The sequence below is a fragment of the Phaseolus vulgaris genome, chromosome 6 (genome assembly GCF_051622355.1).
Source record: "Phaseolus vulgaris cultivar YP4 chromosome 6, ASM5162235v1, whole genome shotgun sequence".
In the NCBI taxonomy this organism is placed as follows: Eukaryota; Viridiplantae; Streptophyta; class Magnoliopsida; order Fabales; family Fabaceae; genus Phaseolus; species Phaseolus vulgaris.
Genome location: NC_143503.1, coordinates 19,361,985 through 19,381,812, shown reverse-complemented (window position 1 = coordinate 19,381,812; position 19,828 = coordinate 19,361,985). Strand labels below are relative to the sequence as shown.

At 36.5% G+C, this 19,828-nt stretch overlaps 1 protein-coding gene across 1 annotated transcript; it reads right to left on the bottom strand.

The window, feature by feature from the left end:
- Positions 1-11,538: 11,538 nt before the first annotated feature.
- LOC137831142 (heat stress transcription factor A-5) lies at positions 11,539-16,481 on the bottom strand. The gene is made up of 2 exons (XM_068638694.2): positions 16,027-16,481; positions 11,539-12,951 (listed from the first exon to the last, which is right to left on the bottom strand). The coding sequence occupies exons 1-2, from the start codon at positions 16,264-16,266 to the stop codon at positions 11,725-11,727; spliced, it is 1,467 nt and encodes a 488-aa protein (XP_068494795.2). The 5' UTR covers positions 16,267-16,481; the 3' UTR covers positions 11,539-11,724.
- Between the last annotated feature and the right edge of the window lie 3,347 nt (positions 16,482-19,828).

The following is a 19,828-nucleotide window of genomic DNA, read 5'->3' as shown; positions in this document are numbered from 1 at the left end:
CATGTCTACATATTTATATGTCTACATGCATTATATTTTTTTATCAAGATTCAGTTATAAAAATTTGAATGCATGTAGACATATCATATTGCTTTATTACCCTCATCAAATCTCAAAACTTTTTAATATGTTCAAGATTTATATTTACAACATAAAAAAGTTAAAATAACACATGAAGTTTTAGTTGTTCTTAAATGAATTGGTGAATTTCTTTGTATTTCTTATAATTTGAATATATTTTAATGAACTGTTGGTACTTCAAAACTTAATTATATTGGTTATTATCAAAACAATTAGTGTAAGGATCACAAATACCTAAACTAGTTGGCACTCAATCATGTCTTAAACATTCCAATATCCAAAGTTAAGTACACTTAAAATTAAACATCATTTTGTTAGAAACTAAGCTCAAAAAGATGTTTTCTCTACAATATTTATTAATACCAATCAATTGACAAACTGTAGAAAAAGTCTTGCTAAAAGAATCAAAATCACCACCTAAAAAGCCTAAAGACCTCAACCAGCCTCTCAACCCTTTGTTGAACTTTCATCAAACTCTAATGCATCAAGACTTAGCCTTCAAAAGCCAAATCTCAAGGCATGAAGACCTTACTCTTCCAAAACCTTTCACGTAAACCCAAAATCAAGAACTAACAAACCTTCAAAGATGATTTTATTGTGGTGTTCGACTAGCTCTAAGATTGTTGTTGTAAATGTATATTCCTTTTGTATCTGGGAGGAAAAACAACAATTGTCGAACAATTTATCCTCATTGAGGCAAGCACATATTTGCAAAAGTTGGTGCATAATCAGTGATTTTAATGCAATAAGGTCTTTTAATGAGAGAGAATGTATAAACAACTACGAAAGGCAGAAAAGAGAGTTTGGAGGGTTTAACGACTTTATAGATAAGAATATATTGTTAGATGTTCCTCTAGTTGGCATAAAATTCACGTGGTATAGATCAAACGGGAAGGTAAATAGCAGATTGGATAAAGAGTTGGTAACGCATGAATGGATTGATTTATGGTCGGCAAGTAAGCAATATATTCTAACAAGATAGGTCTTAGATCACTGTGCAATCATTGTCAAGTCAAGTTCAGTAGGGACCAAGTTCGTTTAGATCATTAGATACATGGCTCTCATCTCAAGGGTTTGTAAAAATGGTTAAAACAGAATGGAATTCTTATTTGTCAAAAAGAGAAGGAATATAGAAGTATTTGGAAATATATATACTGCAAAGAAAGAAGTGATTGATTAGATTGGAGTGCTAAATTTTATTTTTATTTTTTATCAGCAAAGAATAAACTAAAATTAAAAGGGATACTTGAGGGGTATCCCAACCCTTATACAAACCCGGACTCCTCAAAGAGGAACCCAAAATGAACAAAACACATCTGAAATACATGATCCAGAAGAACCTAGCAGTAACCAATTGCTTAAGGTACAAGGCTGCACCCATAAACAACCTAGTAATGAACGTTGTTAAAGAACAAACAAAAACAAATTCTGGTGCCTGTAGGTTTGTCCCCTTCTCAGACCCCATCTTCCAATACTTATATTACTTTTAAATTCCTTATAGCTAAAGTTATAGCACATGCGTCTCCTCAAGAGAATTCTTTCTATCCCTTCCTTCGTACCTTTGCTGCCAGGACATTCCAATACCATTGCTCAGGACCTCCACATGCTGCTCTCGCTACACTTTGTAATCAACCTAGCTCCGTCATGAACTGCACACCCATTTACTGCTCTACCGCACCATGACACACTCCCTGATGGGGATTAAACGCACATGACAGTAGCTACGCTTTTTGTCCTTCACAAAACCAAACCCACTTTGCTGTTAATGGGACACTGTTATGGGCACCAGCTACCCTCCCATGTACCCCTGTTCGGCCTAGCCCAGCTTGCACACCATGTGCTCGACAAAAGGCCCTTAGCAAAACCAGCACAGAACACTCCAAAATCTAAAGATTGACCTTACAACCAATCATCAGAATTCTGCATTTGCTCTTCAAACGCTAACAGATAAAAAACATCATCCAGCCATCGCACAAACTCTTGCAACCACAACAAATCCTTCTATGCATCACCTCCGCTACTTCCTGGCTCCATATAGTCAATCTTTTCGTCCACACATCTGCTTCAATTCAAGCAATTAATAGGAGAAAAGATCACCCTACCTAACTGTGTCCTGCACCAGCCTTTCAATCTAACCACAGATCCAGCTCACTACGTTATGCAGCACCCATTTTACCTGGATTCCTTCAATATACCAGAGGGAAAACTTGACCCTCATGACCATCACTAGCGGCAGTTTTGTAAACATAGACCCAGATTAAGAATCCAGTCCGAAAAGGCGTAGTCAAAAGGAAAGACCCCATGTTTTAACCTTAGCCATACTGCCAACTGAGCTAAGTGGACAATTTCATCAGCATCAACTACCCCTTGCTCAAAGACAATCAAGTTCCTTTGATCCCATATACACCGTACAATAGCAACCCAAAATCCCATCCAAATCCGGTTCTGATTAGCTGTGTAATGTGGTAACTAAAAGCTCTCGAAGTGAACTAGAATGTCCTTGTGCTGGACAGACAAAATTCCTATCCATCTAAAACATGAAGACCAAACTCTCTGAGCAAGGACACAATCCAAGAAGATGTGTTGTGTTGATTCTTCAAAACCATTACAAAACACGCAGGACGAAGAGGTGACTACCAAACCTCTTCGAATGAGGTTGTCAAAAGTTGGAAGGCGTCCAAGTAAGATCTTCCATGCAGTTACCATGGCTTTGGGCATCGCTTTTGCTTCCCATAGACGAGAAAAGACTTCCTTTGAAGAGCCTTCATGCTAATGACATAAATTTAGGTGAGCAGATTTCACAGAGAAAGCACCACTCTGATCCCCACTCCAAACTAACATATCCTTATCTTCTTTGCTCAAGGTCTTCCCTGTTATGAGGTTAAGTAGTTCTCCCTCCATAGCACTTTGCCAACTAAACCTAGCTCTTCTCCACCTTAACCGCCAATTCCAATCTGAATCCTCCCAACTACCTACCTCAGCCACCGTCTTATCTTGGTCCAGAGATACGGAGAAAAGCCTGGGAAACAAGGTTTTGAGCTTTTTGTTCTCCACCCAAGCGTCTTCCCAAAACCTAACTTTATCCCCGGCCCCAACTTTCCAAGCTACACGTTTATGAAACCATCCCTCCTCTTCTCCCTCCTCACACACCTTTGACAGATCTTTCCACCACCAAGAAAGAGTCTTACTATTACTTCCTATACCAAGATCGTACTTTGATAGCAAAATGTCCTTCCATTTCCCCTTTTCCTCAGTCAACATCCTCCATTTCCACTTTGCTAGCAAGGCACAGTTGAACCTTCTAATATCCTTGATCCCCAAACCCCCTTCCTCCTTTGGCTTACATACATTTTCCCAGCTAACCCAAGAGATATGCTTTTGGTCATCACCCCCTGTCCACAAGAATCTCCTCTGAATGCTAGAGATTTTGTGGCAAATTGCATGCGGAGCTTTAAAGAGAGAAAGATAAAACAAGGGTATAGATGTTAGAACCGACTTAACCAAGCATACTCTACCAGCTAATGAAAGGCACTTCCCTTTCCAAGCACTAAGTCTGGCTTTAACCTTGTCCACAACTGGTTCCCAAAACTGCCTCCTCCTTGGATTGCCACCAACTTGCATCCCCAAGTATTTAAACGGTATCTGCATAACACCACAGTTAAGCGTTTTTGCATATATCTCTAGGGAATTCCTCTCTACCTTGATACCTGCCAATTTTGATTTATGGAAGTTAACCTTGAGACGCTAGCTCGAAAACCCTGAGGATTGCTTTGATTGTAAAAATATTATAGAAAGACTCTTCACACATAAACAAAGTATCGTCTGCAAATTGTAACATGCAACACTCAGTCTCCGCTCTCCCCACCTTCAGACCTTTTAACACGTTCTCCTTTAAAGCATTACGGACTAAGCCCGCTAACCCCTCAGCAACAATAAGGAATAAAAAAGGAGCCAAAGGGTCGCCTTGTCTCAGACCCCTAGAAGGTTTGAACTCCTCTGTCGGGCTACCATTAACCAAAACCGACACTGTTGCCGACTCCAAACAACCTTGTACCCACTTAATCCACTTACTGTGGAACCCCATCATGTGCAACATATCCATCAGGAAGCTCCACCTAACCGAATCATATGCTTTTTCAAAGTCCACCTTCAAGAACACTCCACTCCTCCGATGTCTTCATACCTCCTCAATCACCTCGTTGGCCATTAGTACACTTTCCAACATCCCCCTTCCTTTCAGAAAAGCTGACTGATTTTCATCAATAACCAAAGGCAAGATATTCTTGATACGATGAGACATAGCTTTGGTGATGATCTTGTACATAGCTCCCACGAGAGAGATAGGCCTAAACTGATCAATCATAATAGGGTCCTTCACTTTGGGAACAAGAACAATAAACGATGCATTACATCCTTTTGAGAAAACCCCTGATTCTTGGAAAGAATAAATAGCTTCCATGATGTCTACCTTTAAGGTCTCCCAGTTACTCTTTATAAAGTTAAAATTAAAACCATCTGGACCTGGGCTCTTAGATCCCTCACACATCCAAACTGCCTCCTTTACTTCCTTCTCCGAAAACACTTCAACCATACTCAAACTGATTGCCTCAGGGAGAGATTTAAAATCCACGTCTTCAAGCCTAACTCCCAGATCTGTAGTGGCCTTGAACCTTCGCTCAAACACACGTTTTGCTTCCCTGCGTACAGCTTCTGGTTCTTCACACCACTGACCAGCTAATTCAACACCTTTGACCTCATTCCTAAGTCTTCTCCACCTGATAAGAGAGTGATAGAATTTGGAGTTAGAATCCCCATGCTTAAACCAGTTTGACCTGGCTTGTTGCCTATACAGGGACTCCATCTTTTTCTCTACCAAACCTTTTTGACTGAAGAGATCCATTCTTCTTAGTTTTTCGTTTTCCACCAAATCATAATTGGCATCCTTGATATCTAGCTGCTCAATCTCCCTCAAGATCAATCGTTTCTTCTCCTCAAGAATCCCGAAGACATTTCTATTCCATTCCTTAAGGTCACCCTTCAAGCACCTGAGTTTCTCCTTGACTTTAACTAAACCGTTTCCCTGCACCTCATAAGAGTTCCACTTTGCCTTCACGAACTCCTTAAAACCAGGTTCCTGTAACCAAGCATCCACTGTTTTGAAGGGTTTTGGACCCCAATCTTTGACCCATGATTTTACCACGATAGCACAATGATCTGAGACCTCCCTTGGTTGTATATATTGTTTGCTCATAGGCCAGACTTGTAGCCACTCTTCAGATACCAGTATTCTGTCTAATCTACTCTTTGCTGACCCATCTGATTTATACCTGGTATATTTCTTACCCACTAAAGGTAAATCCACCAGCAGATTCTTCTCAATGAACTCATTAAAACCTCGGATCTCTTTCTTTTGACTAGTATTTCCTCTAACACCTTTCCTCTCTTCTACACTTCTAACAGCATTGAAATCCCCACAGCAACACCAACCCACATTTCGAGAAGAGATTCTATAAGTTGACAAGGCTTCCCATAATGCAACCTTGTCTCCTAAGAAGCAAGCGGCGTAAACATTAATAATAACACATATGCAGTTCGCTTTAACGTTATGGCCCACAACCTCAATGAAACCCCTTCCTGTAACATGAGAAATGTACACAAATGTTTCTTTTTGCCACATAGATAGAGTGCTCCCAGCCCCGTTTACTCCTTCATTAAACACCCATCCTACTTTATTACTTCCCCAGATAGCATAACACCTCCTATCAGAGAACTCCATAGTTTTAATTTCTTGCAAACACACAAACTCCGCACCCTCCTTAGCAATAATGTGCTTTAAGTATTTTTCCTTACTCCCCCCTCCCAATTCTCTGATGTTTAGATTGACAATGATCATAATACACCACTTCTTGTCCCCTCCTTAACAATGCTTAGCATTTGTCTGTCCCTATCCTCCAAACTCTCCATCTCTTTAATCAGCATCCCTACATCCCCTGTGTAATTTTTCCCTAGCCGTTTGCCCAGTTCCTAGATCCTGGAAGATTCAATTTGAGCAGCTTCTCTTCTAATACGGTTATTGCATTCTAGAATCTCGGAATCAGACGTGGCATAGGTTTTGGAACTTAGCCTAGTAGCATAGCTATTCCCATAATGAAGAGAGCCCAATCCCCCTTTTGAGCGCCATCTCCTCTGGATAGTACGTGTACCCCGTTTCCAAAGAGAATCGAAGATGACGGACTCTCTCCGGAGTTACACTAGCAAAGCCCACTACGACTCCACCCTTACCGCTAGTATCGACTACTTGCTCTTGCACAACGTGTCCCCCACTAACTTCCGCCGCCGTGATGCTCCGACTGCTATTAAGAACCATACATTGACCCTCAATGCACCTTGGTGAGCTTTCCACCACTTTGGAACCCTCAGCCAAAGGCTGCGCAACCCACGTGTTCCCCTGTAGTAACGGTGTCTCAGGCACATCCCCCGCGTCGTTGACTGTTTCCTTTGACCCCGAACCACTCTTGAGCCCATCACACAGCTGGGTCTAAGAACTACATTCCTTGGTTTGGGCCTCAATATAATTGGGCCTGGACGTAGAACTTAAAGTTGCCACCGCATCAATTATGTTGACCAAAGACATATGGATAGCATTACACGCATCACTGACATGTTGAATAGGTGTCATATCTGTTTTTTCTGCTAAGACGCCCTGCACACTCTTTGCCTTAGAGATATAAGAGCGTTCTACTTCCTTTTGACAAATCTCGTAGCCTTCTGAACTTTCCTTTTCGGGCGCCTTCTTTCTTTGGTTTGTTGACCACCCTCTTCCTACCTCCGCTGACCTCTCCGGTCGCCCTTCACTTCCTCCGCCTTGGCCTCCCACCTCAATACTTAATTTTGCAGAGAGAATAGAGTCTTCAGCAAAGGACTCTAAGGATGTTACGCTGTCCGAAGAACCACCGTGGTTACACTCACACATACACCCAGAGTCTTCTCCATCATGTTTCGTTGTCTCCTCAACAATGGTAATTTTGTACACGTTTCCATTAATCCTATAATCCTTGGAAACCTCTGCCTTACAAGACCTTAGTAAGCGAACTTGACAACGGGCATATTCAATACAATCCCAAGATAGAGTTGCATCGTCAATATCCACCAATGTTGCTACTTCCCCCACAACTTTCGACAAGCACTCCTTACTCCAAAGATGAAACGGTAACCCAAAGCACCTAACCCATACACGCTTATACTTTGCGACAACAGACTCAGACCACGGTTTAACGTCTTCAAAGATACAATCAAACCACTCTTTATTAAGCTTAACAATGTCCTCCATTCTTCCCTTTGCCTTAGGTGATAGAAGAACGATATTGTCGCCCATATATCTTGCCTTAAACATTGACATCCCCCCTTTGACACATTCTTCTTGTAGAATCTCAAAGTTAACCTCATTCTTCAAACGGCCAACCATGCTACTGGTCATCCATGGAAGGATAGTCGCCTTAGTTGTGACGTTGGGTCCTCTCCAACGATCTTGTGTTGGTGTTCTTACTACCTCTGCATACATTTGCTTTGCTTTACCCTTTACATTCTCAGCCTTCCCTCCTTTTTCCCTCCATACTTCCACGCTCTTTCTCCTATAGAAGGATTGACCTCCTCTTGCCTTCGTTCCTCCAAACAAAGCATCACCACCGTTACGTACAAACTCCTCTCTCCTATACCTAGGAAGATTAACATGCAACTTCTTACTACCAACATAACAGCGATCTAACGCCTTCTCCAAGCTTCCAACATTTTCTACTCCGAAGAATCTCACAAACCCGAATCTTCTGCTCCATCTATTTACCCGCCTTGAAATGAACACTTCTTTGACTCTACCCCATTTCTGAAAAAGCTTGAACAATTCGTATTCTCCATGGCTATCTGGAAAGTTTGAGAAAAAGTAGGTAGTAAAGGAGTTTGCATAGGAGGTATGTCTTCGCGCCGCACGCCTCCGCCATTGCTCGTCGTCGTCCCTCGCCATTCGTCGATTTCCCCTTAGTTACTTAAATTTAAAGAGCAACACTAATGCTCTCTTTTGTAGGTTTTTCCTTGTCAACACGCAACTGCCCCAGTAGAAAAACCTTGGAGTGCTAGATTTAATGGATGAAGAAAACAATTTAGGTAAGGAAGATAGAAGGAAAAGAGTAATGTTATTAAGTCAATTAAAGGAAATCAACTGCAAGTTAAAATCTCTGTTAAAACAATCAAATGGATCAAGTTGGGTGACTCCAATACAAAATTTTATCACTCAACCATCTCTTGGAGAAGAATGATGAATCAAATTAAAGGTGTGGAGGTGGAAGGAGTGTGGAATGAGGAACTTTAAGTAGTAAGATCTAAGGCAAGAAGCTTATTTGCAAAACATTTTTCTGAGCCAAATCATTATATGGTTAGACTTGGGAATGTGAAGTTTATGGGACTCACACAGGGAAAATGTTATGTTGACAACAAATATTTCAGAGGATAGATTTCAAAAATTCATGGGCCACATGGGTTCAAATTTAATTTTATTAAACTTTGTTGGAAAACTCTTAAGCAATATATTATACTAGCAGTTGAAAGCTTTGAAAATACAGGGAAGAATCCAAAGGGTTACAATTTTTCTTTTATTGCTTTAGTACTAAAGATAAAAGACCCCAACAAATTTGGACCAATACAAACCTATATCTCGAGTTTGTGCAATATATAAGATTATCTTTAAAGCAAATAGAATAAAAAGAGCATTTCCTAGAATATTGATACATCACAATCAGCTTTTTTGAGAGATAGGGGTCTGCTGGAAATCATAGTAGTGGCTAATGAAGTGATGGAGGATCTAAAGAGGGAAAAGAAGTCAGGATTAATTATAAAAGTTGATTATGAAAAGGTATATGACTCAGTTCAATGAGAATTCCTATACTATATGCTAAGCAAACTAGGCTTTTGTGAGAAATGGATAAAATGGATAAGAGGTTGTTTAGAATCCTCATTTGTGTCAGTCTTGATTAACAGAAGCCCAACTCGGGAATTTATGCCTATAAGGGGTATGAGACAAAAGGATCTAATTGCTCATTTCTTTTCCTGGTTTTGTTGAAGGTTTGGCAGGAATAGTGAGAAAAGTTGTGACTTAAAATAGGTTGCATGTAGTGAAAATAGGTGATGGTCAGGTAGAAGTTTCAATGCTATAGCTTGCAAATGATACTTTGGTGGTATGCCAAGCTAATGTCCAAGATTTTATGACGGTTAAAACGATTCTCAAATGTTTTGAATTAACATATGGGTTAAGAGTGAACTTCCATAAGACAAGGATAGGAGTCATAGGTATTGAAAGTCAGCAACTCATGTTTTATGCTAATATGCTTAATTATGCACAAATGTTTGTTCCTTTCAAATACCTAAGATTACAAGTTGGAGGAAATCCGAGGAAGAAGGAATTCTGGAAAGAGGTTGTTGACAAAGTGAGAAGGAAACTATCTAAATGGAAAGGAAAGAAACTCTTTTTTGCTGGAAAAGTATGTATGATTAAATTAGTCTTTAGCAATATTGTTGTATTACTTATCCTTATTCAAGGCTCCAATATTGATGTGCAAAGAGATTACAAGCTTGCAAAGGAAGTTCTTTTGGGAGTGGGAAAGTGATGGAGATCAAGATCAAGAAGAGGTAGAGGCCGAAGATCAAGATCAAGAAGAGGTAGAGGCCGAAGTTGAAGAGGCTCAAGAAGACATTAGCTTACCTCAAAGGCTTACAAGGAGCAAGTTTAAAGAATTAGGAAGTAGTGGTAGAATGTTTTCTCTTTTTATAGTATCTTTTGTATAAAAAGTAGAATGTTTAAATTTATAGTTTTTAGGAAGGTGCTTAGATGGAAACATTAGATACCTCTTTTGTAAAGCATCTTTAGGCATTAGTTTAGAATTTTCTAGAAGGTGACTCTTCATGCCTCACTATAGGCGTTAGAAGTGAGTATCATGAAAGGGACTTTTGGTTAGCTTGTGGTGCAAGCTTTGTAAAGCTTCATGACTGGTCCTTGCCCCTATAAAAGGAGGGCTTAGGTCCTTCAAATAATAGAATTGATTTTTGAAGTGATGAAACTCTCCCAAATTGGTCATTGAGTGAGTGAGAATTGTCTTCTCCTCTTCCTAGTCTCATCTTGAGTGCCTTGGTTCCTCAAGTGGCGGCAATTCACACTTATCTTGGAGCAATCATACTTCAAGTGGCGTGTTCATCAACCAAGAACTACAACCACATAAGTCTTCTCTCTTTTCCGTCTATTTCTTCCATCTCCATGTCCTTATGAACTCTTAAAACATGTCTTAGGTCCTTTCTTGCATTTCTATTCGGTGCTTTAGCTTTATTTCATGTTTTGTTCGGTTCATCTTCTTCTTTGCTGAATATAATCGGTTCATCTTCCTTCTTTCTTACTTTTGTTCGATGCAATTCAATTGTTAAGCATTTTAATCGGTTCATTTGAATTCTTATGCCTTTTAATCGGTTCAATTGACAAGAAATGGACTTCCATATGAGCCATATTACTACTAGGTAGGTTTTTGGTCAAAAGTAAAATAGAAATGGAAGTTAGAATGGAGAAGGGACACTTTAAAATGGAAATAAAAACGAGAACAATTATCACAAATAACACATTTGAATAATGGTATAGCACAACAAGAGTCTCTGGACAAGGTAGTATGGCTAGCTAAAGAGTCTCTGGACAAGGTAGTATGGCTAGTTAATGAGGGTGGAGTATACTCAGTTAAGTTTGCATATCAAGTTCTACATCTATCTACACCTTCAGCTTATAGTCGAGCAATGAAAATTTTATTTTGAAAAGAGGTATCATCATATCCTCATTTTTGTGTCCCTTATGTAATAAGGGAAAGAAAGGCACATATGTACTAGATAGCAAGAGATGAAAAATAAAACACAAGAGATGAAAAATAAAACGCAAAACAAAAAAAAATAAACATGAAAATTAAAAATAAAAACAAATCATGTAACTTTCTTCACATAAGAGTGAAGATTTGAAAGAAAAAAAAACGTAATTAATCATATTTACATTTTTATTTATTATAATAAAATAAATTATTAATACAATATTATTAAAATAAATAAAAAATAAAAATTCAATTACATCTAGTATAAATCACTCAAATCTATCCATATATAAGGAAATATAAATTATCTTTAAAGGAAAGAGTATAAATTGGATTTGTTTCTAAAGTAAAGAAATAAGAATCAAGTCGGTTTTCATTTCACTAAAACAACTTTTGTCCTCAACCCGATAATTCAAATGTACTTAGTAGTCGAACACTTCAAAAAACACATTTATCAATTATAGTTTCTAAGTAAATCATTTTATCATAACTTCCATCAAGTAGTGAAACTCGATCTACTCAACCATGAATATGTTTGCAGTAATAGGTTTGAAAGCCAATCACAACTAGAAAATATACAACACTGTCAAACAGTTAATTAACATTTGTATCCATGAGGTAGCAAGGCAGAAACAATAGTTTCAGCCCTTTGCGACACAATTTGCTGTCATGAGTAAAGTTTGAAAATTTATGTTGTATATCAGTCATGAAAATTTCATATAACAATAATATAACTGTTCTCCAAGACAGCATGTTCAACTCAAAGTCTGAGTTGGTCCATGTTCTTAATGTTTCTAGATATTCCATGAGCTGACCGTCCTTCGTCTTGTTCATCATATGGGTTGGCTCGGTAGTTGGATATTGCCTCTTCATTGTCAGAACAGCCTGGCCTTTCTGTAAGAAACTGTTCCCAGAAAACATCATTCACCTTTTCTGGAGGAGCTGGATTAACTTGGTTGTTATTATTTGGAGCCTCCTGTGGTGAAGCTAAATTGGTAGCCTCAGCAGCTGCATTTTGGTTTGAGGAAACACCACTTTCAGATTCTTTACCACTGGAAAAAAATCTGGATTCTGCCAATTTGCCAATTTCTTGACAGTCGATTTGGGGTGATCTGGCTAAATATGAATTTCTATTTACTTGCAATGAACAAGATGCCAGAGTTAAGTTTAATTGGCAGGATATATGACTATCGCCTTCTTCACTACTTGGCTCCAAAGAGATCTGTTTTGAGCTCTCAGCAGCTGTTGCTTTTAGCGATAAACATGAATCCATCTTAAAAGTAAAAGAAGTCCCGGTATCCGCAAGTTCTAATGTTTCAGGTGCAAATGTAAGAGCTGTTCTTGTCTGAACTCCTTTTGGTTCCACTTCAGACAGTTTTTTCTGTGGACTTTCCTCATCTTCATTTGAACTCTGTGTGCTACGTGATACCAAGTTCATATCTGACACAGCTGGTGACAATTCCAGTCTGAGTTTATTCGAGAAATCCTGATGGAAGACATTTCCAAATTCCATTCTAAAATTGCTTTGACTGTCCACCAAGCTACTTTCTGCAATCGGTTGAACATTATCAACTTGAGGCAATCGCCTCTTCTTATTATATGCTGATAAATCCATGGACTCAATTTTGCGTGAAAGATGTTCAACAAAACTAGGATTCTGAAGAGCCTTCTCAAAGAAGTTCAGCAATTGTTTCTGCCTCTTTTCAGTACCATCTAACCGCTGCAGAAAATCTTCTAGTTGAAGCTTTGCTGTTGACTGATGTTGTCTGAAATTATGAATATTGGACTCAAGAGAAGATTTCTCATTGGAAAGTTTCTCGATTTCTTCCTCAAATGCTGCTCTTTCTGGATCTACAATGGTACCCGGAGGATGACTATGACTGTGGATAGGTTTCCTGCGATGTATATTCTTAAGAAGATGCTTCTGACCTTTCACAAACTCCTCATTAGCAAATTCCCATCGCTCTGGGTGTATTTTTCGGAAACCCTAATAACAGAGCAGCGTCAAATAAACCAAATCAGAACAAAAATAACCAAATAATGGTTTATTAAAAGCTAAGAAATATATATTATATATTGAGAAAAATAAATGAACATAAACAACTAAATTGTCCAAAAAGGTTATGTTCATTTATTTGTTTAGAATAATTTACTGTCTAAAAAATTGTCCAAAATTTTCATAGAATAATTTACTGTTAAATCCTTAAATAATACTCTTTACAAAAAGGAAAACCTCTAAAAAGCAAAAGTATGCAGTATTTGAGTTGCTTAGAACGTAGAGGGAAAGTAGTATTAAAGAACCGAAATTATGGTTAGGATTTACAATATATGGAAAATTTCTGAGGACTACATCCCCAAGGCAACCAATTAAACAAATCATGCACGGTAACAAAAGTACTACTTGCTTCAAACAAATAGGGATTTAGGAAACAAGAAGCATTCTAGCAAGAGAAAACAACACACTTTCTTGAGTTTAATTGCACTCAAAGTTGAAATTCAGTACAGTCCATAATAATACAGAGCTACAGAATATCATGGGTCTCTTACAATACAACCTGAATGAACTTACAAAGTCATTATAGCTCACACAGAATAAGACATAGAGCCTTTTAGAAGGGGCCACAGCGTTCCCAAAGACAGAAAATTAAAGCCCAAGTGTCCCTTTATGACTCTATCCATAAAGAAACTTATGCATTCAACTACAAGCCAACAATAGCAGCTATCAAACATGTAAACAGTAGATCCATGGTAGCATGAGCTTTGATGGCAATCTTGATTCATGGCATGGATTGGGGAGCTCAAATCAGGTATACGAGGGAAGTATTGGGCGTTTCAAAATAAAATGAATTAGTTGCAAATAAAAATAAGGTAAAATTAATCATTTGGTCTCTATACTTGAATAACTTTACCTTTTACTCCTTACACTTAAAAATCATACATTTAGTCCTTATACATGCTCTAGCATGAATTTGTCAAGTTTGGTCATTTGATGATAAGTAATTTAAATGAAATAGACCAGATTTTTATCACAATTCACACAATCTTTGTGCTCCACAAATTCCCAGTGGTTTCAAAACATATAACATAAAAAAGTATCACTCTGAAAGCAACATAGAGAAACTGACTGACAAACCAATCAAGCTAGTGATCCTTGAAACTTGGGTGGTATTAAAGTCGGTTTTGGAGAACCAACACAAAAGCATATATATGTTTTGAAACAGCTTTATACCTTTTTATTATATAAAAGCCATTGAATTGATGTGCATCTCCATCACCCATCTTTTTTCTGGATAAACAACATTTATGATGGTGGAAGAAAGTTTAGAGATAATGTAATATATCCTCTTCGTGAAAACAACCAAACATGCTCAAGATTCAAGTATGAATTTTTAAGTTTGGCTATTTGATAATAAGTAATTCAACTGAAACAGATCATATATTTTTACCACAATTCACACAATATTGGTTGCCCACAAATTCCCAATGGTTTCTGGAACACATAACATCAAAAAATATCATTCTGTAAAAACACAATATATGAAAACTGCCAAATCAATCATGCTAGTGATTGAAACTTGGGTGGTACTAAATTCAGTTTTGGAAGACCAAAGAAAAGCATAAATACTTTTTCAAATACAATTTAAACTATTATAGTCATTGAACTGATATGAACCTCCGTTAGCCATCATTTTCTGGATAAAGAGCATGTATGACAGAGGAAGAAAGTTTAAAGGTAGCGAGTTTAACATGTCCAAAACAACCAAACTTGCTCTAGCATGAATTTTTCTAGTTATTTGATGATAAGTAATTCAACTGAAATATTTATCACAATTCACGCAATACTCATGCTCCTCAAACTCCCAATGATTTGCAAAACACGTAACCTTCAAATATCACTCTGAAAAAGACAATACATGAAAACTGCCAAAACAATCATGCTAGGGACACTTGAAACTTAGGTAGTATTAAATTCAATTTTGGAGAACCAAGGGAAAAGTGTATATATGTTGAAACCGTTTTATACTTTTTATTATAATTTTCATTGACCAGTATTAAAACCATATATGGAGAGTCCAGATAAAAAAGAGAAGACTATCATAACGAAATTGGTTATAGATATCAACTACTGCTTATTCTGATAAGATAGTTCAAGAACTAGTGTACAACAACCCTCATTAGCAGCCAAATAAGATTACTACCATTGTAAGACTTGTAAAACACTGAGAACCTTAATATTCTGACAATTATCAATTATTATACGCATTCAATATTCATCCCTTGTCGATAATAGAATACCAAAATCCAAGATTGAAAACTTGTTAAACACATTTTGTGACTTGTTAAATAATAATTGTGAGATACATCCGGAAGTTGCTGAAGACTGATCAGCCTTCTCTGATGCAGGCCTAGTTCTATACCAGATTCTCATTACCTTCTGATGAGAGCCTATGTTTTGCTGGCAGTTTTTTTGAGCAAGGGATACCCCAACGTACAGAAGAAGATTTTTTTTATCACCTGCCTGAATGAACTCTGTGCCCTATACCCCAATTCACAACAAAAAAGAAAAGGCTATCCTACACCTTTCCCTGTCTTTCAAGCTTGAAAGTCTCTTTAACCCTAAATAATGAAAAATTCTAACCTTCCTACAACATCCTCGTACATCCTTTATATGGCAAGTACTAAATGCATTTTATATTTCATTTAGTAGGAGCACATAGCATTCCTCTTAACTTATATCTTCATAGGCTCGATCGGATCCAAATTGAAGCTCTCTCCATCTCACAACACATTTTCTCAATCTCACATCATCATCATTCATAATGCACAAGCAACAATTCAATTCAGCACAGTGCTATTAGCCAACAACAACGACTAAAAAATTAGTCAAATCCGGCGGCTATAAATTTTGGCAAGGGGACAATCAAATAGCGCAAACTTTAAATGCATCAAACAGTTAAACTGGAAGCAGTAATCAAAATGAATTACAATCAATATAAACAAAGCAAGTCCATGATCAATCGGAAGCAAAACAGAGGCAAAAGCAGAAATCGAAGAAACTCACGTAGGTATTGAGCTGGCGGATGAAGCTGGAGAAGTTGTTGTGCTTGAAATAGGTCGGTAGAAGAAGGCGAGCGAACTCCGGCGGATTCCACACGACGAAGCTGGTGTTGGATGAGCTCCACGAAACGATGTCGCTAGTGGAGGAATCGTCCACCATGTCATATGTCTTCAGAAGAAACGGCGCCGGTCCTCCCGCGGCGGCGGCGGCGGCGGCAGCGGCGGATTGTGCCGCACCGTCCATTTAGGATTGGAATGGGTCTTTCTAGAACTTATGCAAGAGAGAGAGAGAGAGAGAGGGAGAGAGAGAGAAAGAGAGAGAGAGAATATATATAATGAGTAGAAGGTAAGAGCAAAGAAAGAAGACCCAGAATTTGCAAGAGAAGGGTTTGTTTGACTTCAACCGTCTCTACCATAGGCTGTTGGAGGTTGTTGGAACTTGTAATACATTGGAAAATTGGAATTTTTTTTTTTTTTAAACTATGTATAGCAGAATTGTACCAAAATTCATACTTGCTAAGGCTAAAAAAAAAATTAACATCAATAATTATATAAAACATTAATTAAGTGAATTTTCTAAGATCTTTTTATTAAAAGTAATGTTTAGTTTGTCACTATTCGCAATAATAATAATATATAAACATGTTTTGTTTGTTAAGGACACGAAATATAAATTAGAAAAATAGAAATGGATGAAAAATAACGAAAAAAAATTAAAGGTGATTAGTTAAAAAAATATAAAGATGTTAAAGAGTTATAAAGAGTATTATATCAATTTTAATTATGTTTTAAAATTATCTATATTTTATTTTTTCTATCATACATACTACTGAATTATTTTTATCTTAATTTGTTCTCATGCTCCCTCTTAACCAATTCTAAATATTTTGACTATTTTAAGTTTTTTTTTTTTTAAGAAGTTTGTTTAAGTGAATATGAATGCCCATTTGACAATTTAAGTATATTTATTGGAACAAATTGTTCACATTTTTTGCAAAATATTTTCTTTTATTATTGAATATATACAAAAGTTGAAAATTAATATCTCAATTAATGAGATTTATTTAACTCTTCAGTTTTTTAAAATATTACATAGTCTGAAATCAAACTTTTTCTTATTAAGATAACATTATAATTGCATACCCTCTAATTTTTTATCCTATAAAAAATATCTAAAATCCATAATAATACAGTGAAAGATATACCCATCTAAGTTAGGAAATTGTTTACACTAATATCAATATAAAATTATTATATGGGTGTCCCTCTCTCTTAAATGCATTTTCATCCCTAAAAATGTTTCTTTGATATATTTAAGTATCTCAAACTATTCATATATAACTCCTTTCAACCAAATTATAGGTATATAACTTTTGTAGATTTCTTCACTATAGATAATGATACATATTTTTATCTTTTAATTTAGTTACAATAAGAAAGAAAAATGGCATTAAATAGAAATGTGTATTTATGTGATGACAATTTCCTAACATAACATATGTTTTTATCATGTAAAGTATAAGAATGGAAGTGGAATTGTGTTTTATTTTTAAATTTAAAACTCTTTGTAAAAGTGGATATTTTATTTTCAGTAATTTTAAAGAATAGAAAGATATATTATAGTTAAAAATTTAATATACAATTTGTTAAACTATAAAAAAAAATTAAAAAAAAAATATATATATATATATAAGCAAATGTAGTTTAGTTTTAAAGACACTCTTCAACATCAATTCTGTACTGGTAGGCTAAAACCGAGAGTTAGATACAAGATATAACCAAAAGGTTATGCATAAAAGAATAAAGCAAAAATATAAATATTATTATTATAACAAGGTCCAATTAAATAAAAGTCTGTATTAGGAGGTGCGTAAATAATAAAACGGTGCAGAAAGAAAGTCCAAAGGTAAAAGTGGAAGCCCATTAAGAAAACCGTATAAATAGGAGGTCAACACAAGAGGTAAGTAAGAGTGATTTCTGTCTGATGAACATAAAATCATTTCTGACTTTGGCATCAGAGCGCCTTGCAGGTACACCCACTCATCTGTGTGAAGAAGAAGCCGAGAGCACCCAGTCCGAGAAGAAGCCGAGAGCGCCCAGCTCGAGAAGAAACCGAGAGTATCCAGCCCTAGAAGGAGTCGAGAGCATCCAGCCCTAGTTGAAGCCGAGAGTATCCAGCCCAAGGAGAAACCAAGAGAGCCCAGCCCAAGGAGAAACTAAGAGTCCAGTCCAAGAAGAAACCGAGAGAACCTAAGGAGCTAATCTTGTCAACCTGATTCGAGTGTTCTTGGTCCTTGTTGTAAGAACAAATTCAAAAGAGATACTAAAACAAACATAGATGAAGAAAAATAAAATACAAACACAAGATTCAATATTGGTTCATTTTTACTTGAGATTACGTAGTTCTTAATAACGTCAAGTTTAAAAGAAGGCTTTGTTGCAAAACGAGTCTTCTTCGATGGTCACTTCTGATTTACAGCACAAATATTCTTGTACAACTTTTTCAGACTCTTATAACACCAGAAGTATTCTTTGAAATAAACAAGTAACCCTTGAGTTACATCAGGAAAGTGTTTTAGAAAAAAATTTGAAAAAAGTAAAGGATCAAATTTACGCAATTAGAGAAGTAAACATCTAAAGGAAAATATACGAGATGAGCTCACTTTGGATTTAAGTTTAGCTTTTTAATGAAATGAATATGAAAGAAAATGTTAACTGTGGAATTGAGGTTTGAATAGAGCTCAAACTTGTATTGAATATTTTCACAAATTGTCCTGTTATATACACTTAAAAAGGGATCGCCTAAAGGTTTTATAAAAGCATTCACATATTTTTGTATTGGTTCATATTAATGAAATACTATGTGCACTCCTTGACATGCATTGTCAAACTTAAACTAAACAACACGAGTTTCACCATTTCTGATATGGGTATCATTTTATACTTTGCCCAAGCTTAGATCAACACATATATTCTTTTATAACTCCCTCAAACTTTTACTAAATGAGTATTATTAATAAATAGTCACCTTTGACTTATATAGAAAAAAAGTTTATAAAGATAACCAAAAGCTTACAAAAACATAAAATACGTTAAACAACAAACAATCTAGTCTTGAATCTTGTGCCAAAACGATTCAAGACTTTCTAAAGGGAAATGCTAGAGAGATTCAACACCAATAAATCATGAGAAAATCATATAAGATAATAAGACACCACTTCTAACCTAAAATATTAGGATAATGGGTTATGGGTCTTCTTTTATATTTTTCATCTTGCCCATTCTTACTTAATGTTGAAATTCAACTCACATTAGGATCTCTAACAATCTCCTTCTCAAGTGCAAGGCCCTTCAATATTTGTACACTTCCCCTTGAACATAGTGGTGACCTACTTGTATTGTCATTTACCACAACGGGATACGCTTACTTGAAAATCCCATAAGGAAGACTTTTAATATAAATAATCCTTAAATATAGGATTCTTCAACCACTCACATGTTTGATCCATGTTCACTACACCAGTTTGTTAGGTTCTTACAAAATATAAAGGAGATTCGACATCAATGAGCTATAAACAAACCATATAAGATATACTAAACCACCACCTCCAACCTAAAATCTTAAGGAAATGTGTTTGTTGGTTTTTTTTATATATATTGTTCATTTCACTCATTTTTACTCAATATGGGACTATAACTCACACTTGGATTCCTAACAAATACACAATTACAAACAATGTTTTGCATATTTGGTAAGTATATTCATAAAACATACATATTATAAAATGATAATATCAATCATCAAT

Coding starts and splice junctions, on each gene's coding strand:
- LOC137831142 (XM_068638694.2), bottom strand. CDS start 16,266: ATGGACGGTGCGGCACAATCCGCCGCTGCCGCCGCCGCCGCCGCCGCG. Junction 12,952..16,026: donor TCCGCCAGCTCAATACCTAC/GTGAGTTTCTTC, acceptor CTCTGTTATTAG/GGTTTCCGAAAAATACACCC.